We start from the raw sequence: 10,490 nt of genomic DNA on the forward strand, positions 1-10,490 counted from the left end.
ATGCCCGTTCCCGCCACCAGCCGCGGCACCTGGATCCAGTCACCTTCCCGGCCTCGGTCTCCCCGTCAGTAAAGCAGTAGCAATAAACCTACTTTTTAAAGAGTTGTTTGGGCCCTGGCTGAGCAGCGGCGCCTTAGGGATGTTATTTCATTTCATCCTCGTGATGTCCTTCCAAGTAGGGGCGCCTCTGATCCCTATTTTAACAGACAGGGAGCCGAGGCCCCAGGGGTCCAGTAGCTCGCCCAGCCCAGAGTCACAGCCTCTGGGAAGCAGCCCCCTGCTCCCGGCCTCCCTGCTTCCCTGGCACCTCCCCGCCTCCCTGGCACCTCCCCGGGGATGAGAGGACGTGGGAGCGTCCCGGTCCCTGTTGTTTGGCCCGGCACCGCAGACACCAGTTCCCCTCCCTTCGGTGCACAAACGCCAGGCTCGCCAAGTCCTGGGGGCAGCGGTGTCTCCTGTCCTCCCACCCCCACGGCTGTGAGCCAGCCCCCCGTCCTGGGCTCAGCCGGGGGACCCGAGGCGGCCCGGGCAGCGCAGCCCAGCCCACTCTCTTCGCCCCGTCCTGCCGCCCGGCTCCGCAGACATCAACGAGTGCCTGGTCAACAACGGAGGCTGCGACCACTTCTGCCGCAACACCGTGGGCAGCTTCGAGTGCGGCTGCCGGAAGGGGTACAAGCTGCTGACCGACGAGCGGACGTGCCAAGGTGAGCCGCCCTGGTCCTCGTGGGGTCCCGCCCCTCTCGGGCCACACAGGCTCCCAGGAGGGTAGGCGAGCCTGGGGTGGGCTTGTCCGCCGGCCGGGCCGGGCCTGAGGGGCCGGGGGTAGTTTTTGTGTCCCTAGCCTGTGCGCTTGCCCTCCTGTCTTCCCGTCCTTTATGATTCCAGGGGCCCTGAGAAGCCATCCAGCCCCATCTCTCCCTGATATAGACGGGAACTGAGGCCCAGGGAGGGGTCGGCCCGTGTCCCAGGTGGCGCTGGCTCCTCCCTCCAGAGGGGGCCTCCCAGGCCACCGTCAGTGGCTTCAGAGGCCAGGTGGATGCTGCCACCTGGTGGAAGCTGTAGCACGCGGCAGGCGTGCTCCAGCAGCCCTCCCTCAGGGTCCCTGGGCACCTGCCAGGAGCAGGGGTAATGGGAAGAGAGACCTGGGCACAAGCCAAGCATCATAGCCCGGGACAAGTCCCGCAGACATCCTGGATGCAGTGAGGGCCCAGAGGATGGGCAGGGGAGAGACGGGTCAGGGAAGGCTTTGGGGGAGGGGACGCTGGGGAAGTGCTTGAAGGATGAATAGGCATCTTCCAGGAGGAGCCAGGGAGGCAAACCCAACCAGGAAGTGGTGCTGTTGGGCTGAGGGGGTGTGAGGAGCCAGAAGGAGCCCCGTGGAGCTAGATGGGGCCATTGAGAAGGAGCTGGCTTCGGTGATACACGCAGAGGGTGGGGCCGGCTCAGTTCCATCGCTGTTACCCTGTTGCCGTCCCGTCGTTGCATCTCCACGAGGTCCCAGGAGCCACAGGCTGCACCGGGCCGCATCTGGCTTGCGGTTGCAGCATCTGCCTCGTAGTGGTGCTCAGAGGCCGGCCTGGGGCAGCACGAGGCCCTGAGGGCCCCAAGGAAGGCGAGAGCAGAGGCTGGTAAGGGAGGGTCCAGGGCCAGCCTGCCCTGGGGCTCAGCACGTGACCTGAGCCTGTCGCTTCCCTTCCCTGGGCTCGGCCTCCGCCTCCCTGCTCGGGCGACCTGGCCCTGTCTTCCTCTCAGGGCACAGGGGCCCGCTGGGAGCACGGCACCTGTCCAGGCTCCGATCGAGGCTCCTCTGCACTTTGACTTTGTCTCTCCGTCTGCCTTGCCGCGTTCTGTGGAGGGCTGCGGGAGGGCCCTTGGCTTTGCATCCCCAGCTGCCCTGAGAGAGGGGCGGGCAGCAGTGGCCGCAGAGGAGGCGATGGCGGGGGCTGCTCCACCCTCTTCCTGACTCAGCTCTGCAAGGCCCGGCGACTCCGGCCCAGCCCTGCTCCAGCACAGCCCCTGGGTCCCCAGCTCCAGCAGGCACTCAGGGCCCTTGGGATGGGGACCCCAGATACCTCCCCAGCCCCCCTGAGCACCACAAAACCCCTGAGGGTCCAGTGCTGTCACCTCCCAGCCTTTGCCCGGAGTGCCCTTCCCCGACTCTCATTCCTTCACTCCAGGCTAGCCCCATCCTTCAGGGTCTAGCCCAGGTGCCACAGCACCAGGAGGTCTTCCCAGATCCACCCCCTGGAGGAATCACATCTTCCTTTGAGCATCCGCAGTGATTCCTCCTCGTTCTAGCGTTGTTACAAACACGTATGTTATGAGTGCGTCTGTAGTCATGTGACCAGATGTATTCAAAGAATACATTCCAGCTACAGTGCCCATGGAGAGGCAGGTCAGTGTCTGCCTTGCCCTCGGAATCCCCATCAACTGTCCCATGGGGGCCACCCTGCTCAGAACTTACAGCCAGGATAGATGTGTCTCCTGCAAACACGTAGTTCATTTCCTCCTTTCCAGTAGCAAGCACTCGGTGGCCCTCCCTCGTTCCCTTTTTACCCTCGCTGCCAGGGTGGTCAGAATCAAATGTCACATACTCTCAAGGCTACTTTGTTATTCCTCGTGGGTAGCATCTTCCCTACCCCCACCCCCCTTTCTGTCTGTGCCTTCTCCAGAGACATCTTGGGGTGATGGGGGAACACACTTTGGTCGGCATTCAAGTGGTCTGTTTTCATGTCCCAGTTCAGCCCCTTCCTCAGGCAAGCCCGTTAGTTTCCTGCAGGTGTGGATTAAATACCTACCCTAATCACACTGGAATGGGAGATATCAAAATGGCAGGGATTCGTAATGATTCCTTCTACTCAAAATATTTCTACCCTGCCCACCTCCAGAAAAGATGTGAGGCAGCTCCTCACCCAGACACATGAGGCTAATGGAGACAGAATGGAAAATTGGGCAGCGACACGAAGTCTGACGTTTGCTGTGTGTCGGCTGTGCGCCGAGCCTGGGGCCCCAGGACTGTCGGGCACAGAGGTCTGTTGAGTGACTGAGCGAGGGGCAGGCCGTGCCATCCACCACACCCTGAACCTCCTCCCAAACTTTGTCTCCCTGTGGCCACACAGACATCGACGAGTGCTCCTTCGAGCGGACCTGTGACCACATCTGCATCAACTCCCCGGGCAGCTTCCAGTGCCTGTGCCGCCGCGGCTACACACTCTATGGGACAACCCACTGCGGAGGTCTGCAGCTCGCCCGCCAGGGCCACCTCCCCCCAGAGGCACGCGCCCGGCCGCACGGCCACCTGCACTGCACCCCACACCCCGACCTTGACCTTGACTCTGACGGGCCTGGGAGGGACTGGTGGGCAGAGGGGCTCAGCCAAGGGTAAGGCAGGAGGGTGGGGGGATGGGCAGCAAGCATCCACTGGGTGCCAGGCCTCAGCCAGGCTGTGGACACGGGCGTGGAAACAGCAGTTTCTGGGGAACCCCAGTCCGGAAGGGAGGATGGCTGCACAGAGTATCCCACAAACAGTTCATTCCAGTGACAGGGGGTAACAACAGAGAAGGGCAGAGGGTGGGGACAATGGGGGGCTCCTAAAGGAGGAGTGTTTGGGTCACGGTGGGGGAAGCGTGCCAGAGGGGTCAGCGTGTGCAAAAGCACTGAGGCAGAGGGAGCACAGAGGGACCGAGAGGCAGCCAGTGGGGCTAGAGTCCCATGAGGGAAGGGGCACACGGTGGGAGGTGCAGACAGAGGGGACACAGGGCTTCATGAGCCCCAGGGGACTTGTGGCTTTATTCCCAGTGCTATGAGAAGCCATTGGAGGGTTTATGCAGGGATGTGACGGGCTCAAGTTCGTGTAACGAGGTCCCTCCAGCTGCCACGTGTTTAGGAGAATGGAACCCAGGGCACCAGTGGGGACACGGCTCCAGGCATGGGAGTGAGAGCTACTGGAGCCCGGGTAGGCTGGGGAGGGATGCGGAGACAGGGAAGGTTCTAGATGCCTTTAGGTGCCACGGATGATGGGACATGGGGATGTACAGGCTTGGGGGGTGAAGCTGGCGGGGGTGTCAAGAATGGCCCTGAGGTCCCTGGTGTCTCTCCCTTTCCTTTGACCTGGTGGTAGCCACACTTCCTCTGCTGGGCAGCTGTGACGTTTAGGTGGGCTCAGGCACAGCTGGTGCGAGGGGCGTGGCCCGTGGGGTGAGCTGCAGATTCTTCTGGAGGGACTCCCAAAAACCTGGGCGCCAGCTTCTGCACACAGGTCTTTGGCCCAAAAGAAGGCGGGGCCTCAGGGGAGACTTCATGCGCCCAAGTGCCTGTTGTGCAGGAGGGAAACTGGCTGGGAAGGGCACGTCCGAAGTCCCACAGTGAGATACGGCCTCAGGACCCCGGGGCCGGTGCTGGTCATTCCGGCCCCCCAAGACCTGACTGCAACTTTATTTTGTGCCATTTCTGTGCCCTCCCTCAAGTCTGGGCTCAGCTGCCCAAGTTCAGCAAACCACTGAGGTTCTTGGGAGAGGGATGTGTGTTGGTGTCTGCAGGAGCCCTGTGTGTGTGTAAGCTCGTGTGTGTGTCGTGTGCAACCACATGTCTGCATCCAGTGACAGTATCAGGCTGGGGTCAGGGTCAGGGGATTCTCGGCCCTCTTGTCCTGGGTGGGTCCTGCCCTGCCAGCCCCAAGGGTGTGGCCTCGGCTGGACCGTCCAGCCCCCCCCTCCTGCCCTTACGCCTACCTGTGCTTCCAGATGTGGACGAGTGCAGCATGAACAACGGGAGCTGCGACCAGGGCTGTGTCAACACCAAGGGCAGCTACGAATGCATCTGCCCCCCAGGGAAGCGCCTCCACTGGAACCGGAAGGACTGCGTGGGTGAGTGCCCTGGGGCGAGCCATCGCGAGGACCCCTGAGAAGGGCCTGGGTGCCGGCTCCTCCCCTGGTGCCTGGATGGCTGGGGCTCCTGGGCAGGTGCTCTCTGCTGCTGGGATACGGCCCATGGGATGAGGGCTGACAGAAGAAGAGGGGATGCTACGGGGAGAGCACGCTTGGTGTCAGCCAGAGGCACAGAAACGGGTTTTGGGGGGGCACGGGGAGCACAGGGGTAGAGACCTGGGGGTCAGCGTGTGCAGCCAGAGCTGTGGGCTCAGGAGGAGCTGACACTTAGAAGCAGCAGAGCACGGAGGCCTCAGTAGCCCCAGCTCCCCTTGTCCTGCCAAGGAAGCTGGTGGGAGGGGAGGGGTGGTTACACGGGGTGCAGCAGCAGCAGAGGCTGGACTGGGGAGCACCTGGGTCTTTGTACACCCGCCACTGGCCTGGCAAGGGGCGGGCCTCCTAGAGAGCTCAGGGCTCATGCGCCCTCTGCTGCTGAGCTCTGGGGCCTTGGGGCACCTCTCGGCTGAGTGCTGGACAGTCCACGTTCACTGGTTCCATAAACACTGCTGTATCCCCAGCACCTAGAACAGGCCCAGCAGCCATAGACACTCAGTGAAGGATTTGTTGAATGAATGAATGAAAGTATCAGAGAATGGATACCATCACTTAGTAACCCGAGGTCAGACAGCTGAATTTATTGCTTACTTAAGTAAGAATTGCTATGCTGCTCCGGCAGTCTTGTTGAGCAAAGCAAGCCGCTGGTTTTGCCTAGAGTTTGGGGAAAGAGCTCGTGTGGAGTTGGGCTGGTTAAAGGCAGGTGATGTCAGTCTCAGCAGCATGCCTTTGCGGGCTGCTGAGGGAGACTGGGCTCACACCAGCCTCAGAAGCCTGATCGCTGAGTGAACTGGCCCAGAGCTGGCTGACTTTCCACGCTCACGCCCTCATCGATTGATTGGCTTTCCGAGGTGTGTCCACTGATTATTAGGGTCATGTGAGGTCTGACCAGAGCTATCGGGTACAGGCTTTCTCTAGGGATATGAGGACATGTTTCTGTTTGTTTGTTAATTCTCAGTCCCCTTTCTGGTCGTCCCTCCTCAGTCAGAGCTGCAGGAGAGGCCACCAGGGCTTGTCCAGATCTTCACCACTGCCACCAAACCAGCCTCTATGAAGGGTCATCGGTGGAGGTCTGATCGTCAGGTCACAGTCAGTCGGGGAGGTTTTATCCCGTTTTTGTCTCTGAGCCATTTGCTGGGACTATACGCGAAAGCAGTTGATATTCTAGACAGTAGATGTGGAAGGATGAGACAGACAAGTGTGACTGCAGGTATTACGAGAAGGTGCTGGAAGGAAGGCCCTCTAGAAGCATGATTTAAGGCTTCCCAGGGCTGACCAGGAAAACCGGTCCCACCTGCTCCCTAAGTCCCCAGTATGCAGGTTGCTCTCTCATGTAGCCTTGACGTAGACTGTTCCACCTCCCCTGTACTGTGAATCCAGGCTCAGAATGAAGCGCCAGGAGGGGCACAAACTCCCCTGGTTGCCCAGAAGATCCAAGGTCATACTGTTATCTGTAACTACTTGCACTAGGCAGTCAGACTGCTTTGTCCTGCCCCCCACGCCATGCCCTAGGCTGTATCATTCGCTGTATCACCCTAAGTGAGGGACACATTTTTGATGACCACTAAAGCTGTCCAGTCCCTCTGGTTGGGGCCAAGAGCCTCCACCAGGTATTATTATGTCCCTCAGAAGGTGTTCTACCGTTAGATACTTTGCAAGGAGGCATCGTTCGCTGAGGGTACTGGGGAGTCGTTCACTTGTTACAGTCTCAGAGACCCACAGGGCAGTTAGCTGAGGTCCTGGGGTGGCACCCATGAATCAGATGTCCATGTGAGACACAGGGTCAACCTCAGTGGAGCTGTAGGTGTATTGTCTGTGGGTGGTGCTGTGACGAACAGTCAGATACGTTGCAAGGCAGCTGAACTGTTCTCTCCTGATGGGAGGGCATTTTCCTTTTTTATGTATCGCCTACAAAGAGGATCATAATTACGTTGGTGTAACATACTTTATAACATTTTTAAATGTTGGCTTCCCTAGCGATAGCTTGGGAGAACCGATTTAAAGAATCAGGATGGTAGGGGCTTCCCTGGTGGCTCAGTGGTTAAGAATCCACCTGCCAACGCAGGGGACATGGGTTCGAGCCCTGGTCCGGGAAGATCCCACATGCTGGGGCAACTAAACCTGTGCACCACAACTACTGAACCTGCGCTGTAGAGCCCGCAAGCCACAACTCCTGAAGCCCGAGTGCCACAAGTACTGAAGCCCACACGCCTAGAGCCCGTGCTCTGCAACAAGAGAAGCCACCGCAATGAGAAGCCCGCGCACCGCAACAAAGAGTAGCCCCCGCTCGCCGCAACTAGAGAAAGCCTGCGCGCAGCAACAAAGACCCAACGCAGCCAAAAAATAAATAAATAAATTTATTAAAAAAATAAAAAGAATCAGGATGGTGGCTATCACTAGTAAGGCCTAGATCTAGGTGAGTTATTTGTAAGGGAAACATGATAGGGTAAATCAGAAGGGTACAACCTTAAGTGCATAAGGTGGGAAAACGTGATCCGAAGGATGAAGAACAAAGGTTTGCAAAAGAGCGTGTGGAAATCAGTGGTTACAGACATCTGGGAGAATTTATGCCAGTGGTCTTAGGCACAAGCTGTCTATTCTGTGTAGCCATCAGCCGGTTCTGAGAATCTTGGGTAACAGTCAATTTCTGTGAACTGTCTGCTTTTGGGGGTTCTCTGAAAAACCTCAGTTTAAGACCTTTAGGGCTCCCCTGGTGGCTCAGTGATTAAGAATCCGCCTGCCAATGCAAGGGACATGGGTTCGAGCCCTGGTCCGGGAAGATCCCACATGCCATGGAGTAACTAAGCCCCTGAGCCACAACTACTGAGCCCACATGCCACAACTGCTGAAGCCCGCGTGCCTAGAGCCCATGCTCCGCAACAAGAGAAGCCACTGCAATGAGAAGCCCGTGCACCGCAACGAAGAGTAGCCCCCCTCGCCACAACTAGAGAAAGCCCACACACAGCAATGAAGACCCAACACAGCCTAAAATAAATAAATATATAAATTAATTTATCTTTAAAAAATCTGTAAGTGGTGACTTTACAGTAAGTTCTGGAAAATTCATTTTTATTTCTTAAGAAAAATTAGGGGTAATAAAAACTGTGATATTTCTGAGTAATTCATGAATAACTCTCCCAGTAAAATGTGTCTGTATGTTACTAAGTAAATAAGTTGGAATATCCCAAATAAGGAACACAAAATCTAATAATATTTTACTCCTATGAGTGCTGTTATTCTTTTCAACAAGAGACTGCTTCAGTTCATCCAGAAAGTAAACATACTATTACTAGAGCGTAATTATAACCCAAGAAATCCATCTGGACGTGCTCAAATTGTCCCTTAAGGCTTGGCTCCAGTGCATGTCCCATCTTTACACTTTACCCGGGATTCTGAAGGTCACAGCCACACCACGAACTGGCCATTTCCTCTGCCACCCTGGAAAAGCTTCTCACCAACGTTGTCTAATGTCACCACCAGTTTGTCCCTACAAGGATGGGTTGTCTTAGGAAAGACGTTAGCAAACGTCTGAGTGAGGTGGTCTGGTGGTCCCAGGAGGCCGCTCTGGCTTCACCAGGCATCGTCCTCACGCCTCTTACAACTTGCTCCCCCTGCTTCCTTACAGAGTAGGAAGCCAAACAGTGTGTGTGTGTGATGGAACCCTTGGGCCCCTCTGTCCTTGCCCCAGGACTTCGGCCAGAGCAGCCTGTTTCACATGATGATCTGGAAACATTGCCACCGACTTCCACCTCTTCTGCTGTGGGCCTCTGTGCTCCCGTTATGGGCAGGAAACCTCTCTGTTTTCAAAGCGTTCTAAGGTTGACTGCTTCCGCTCATATGCATATTTACCTTTTATGTTTAGCAATTTAACATGCTAGAGAGAGCCACGGGTGCGGCCCTAGAGCCAACTGGAGCCCCTCCGGGCTTGATTCCGGCCTGGAGGATTGTTGCCTGTCCAGGCTGTGTGTGGTTTCTCTCTAGTTGTGGTGAGCGGGGGCTACTCTTTGTTGCGGTGCGGAGCACGGGCTCTAGGCACACCGGCTTCAGTAGTTGTGGCTCGCAGGCTCTAGAGTGCAGGCTCAGTAGTTTTGGTGCACGGGCTTAGTTGCTCCGCGGCATGTGGGATCTTCCCGGACCAGGGCTGGAACCCGTGTCCCCTGCATTGGCAGGCAGATTCTAAACCCCTGCGCCACCAGGGAAGTCTCCTCTCTGTCTTCTTTTTGTTTTTTGCTCTTATTAACAGCTTTTTTGAGATCTAATCACATGCCACAAAGTTCACCCATTTAGTGTACAATTCAGTGTGTTTTAGTATAATCACAGAGTTGTGCAACCACAATCCAGTTTAGAGCATTTTCATTACTCCCCAAAGAAACCCCATGCAGTCGCTCCCCATTTTCCCTCAAGCCCCCCAGTCCTAGGCAACCATAATCGACTTTTGTCTTTTATGAATTCGCCTACTCCGGACATTTCATGTAAGTGGAATGCAATGTGTGGCCTTCTGTGACTGACATTTCATTTAGCATAATGTTTTCAAGGTTCACCCACGTTGTAGCATGTGTCAGTGCTTCATTCCTCTTTATTGCTGAGTTACATTCCACTGTATGGTTATACTGCGTTTTGTTTATCCACTCATCAGTCGATGGACATTTGGGTTGTTTCCAGTTTTGGGCTATTATGAATAATGCTGTTATGAATATTCATGTGCAAATTTCGGTATGAACATATGTTTACAAATTTCTTGGGTATATACCTAGGGGTGGAATCGCTGGGTCACATGGTAACCCTGTGTTTAAATTTCGAGGAACTGCCAGACTATTTTCCAAAGTGGCTGCACGATTTTACATTCCCTCCAGCAGTGTGTGAGGGCTCCAGTTTCTCCACATCATCACCAGCACTTGTTATTAGCTGACTTTTTGATTATAGTCACCTTACTGGGTGTAAAATGGTATCTCATTGTGGTTTGTATTTGTAATTCCCTGATGGCTAATAATGTTGAGTATCTTTTCATGTATTTATTGTCCATTTGTATATCTTCTTTGGAGAAATGTCTATTCAGATCCTTTGCCCATTTTTTGATTGGGTTCTTTGTCTTTATTATTCAGGTGTAAGAATTCTTTATATGTTTTAGATACAAGTCCCTTACTAGATATGAGATTTGCAAAGATTTTCTTCTCATTCTATGAGTTGTCTTTTCACTTTCTTGATGGTGTCTTTTGAATCACGAAAGTTTTTCATTTTCGTTTCTCTCTTTTTTCCTTTGGTTGCCTGTGTTTTTTATGTCACTTCTAAGAAACTGTTCATTGCCTAATCTAAGTTCCCAAAGATAACACCTGTTTTCTTCTAAGAGCTTTATATTTTTAGCTCTTACATTTAGGTCTTTGATCCATTTTGAATTAATTTTATATGTGTGAGATAGGGGTCCAACTTCATTCTTTTGCATGTGGCTCTTCAAGTGTCACAGCATCATTTGTTGAAGAAAAACCATGCTTTTTTTTTTTTTTTTTTTTTTTT

General features: G+C 54.8%; 1 protein-coding gene across 1 annotated transcript in view; it reads left to right on the top strand.

Moving 5' to 3' along the window:
* SCUBE1 (signal peptide, CUB domain and EGF like domain containing 1) overlaps window positions 1-10,490 on the top strand; it is a 137,222-nt gene that overhangs the window by 102,568 nt on the left and 24,164 nt on the right. Inside the window, exons 8-10 of the mRNA XM_007453933.1 lie at window positions 582-704; window positions 3,120-3,236; window positions 4,743-4,865. Coding sequence (XP_007453995.1) covers window positions 582-704; window positions 3,120-3,236; window positions 4,743-4,865 — 363 coding nt within the window. The remainder of the gene's footprint in view (window positions 1-581; window positions 705-3,119; window positions 3,237-4,742; window positions 4,866-10,490) is intronic.

Source organism: Lipotes vexillifer, unplaced genomic scaffold (genome assembly GCF_000442215.2).
Source record: "Lipotes vexillifer unplaced genomic scaffold, Lipotes_vexillifer_v1.1 scaffold382, whole genome shotgun sequence".
NCBI classification, from domain to species: domain Eukaryota; kingdom Metazoa; phylum Chordata; class Mammalia; order Artiodactyla; family Lipotidae; genus Lipotes; species Lipotes vexillifer.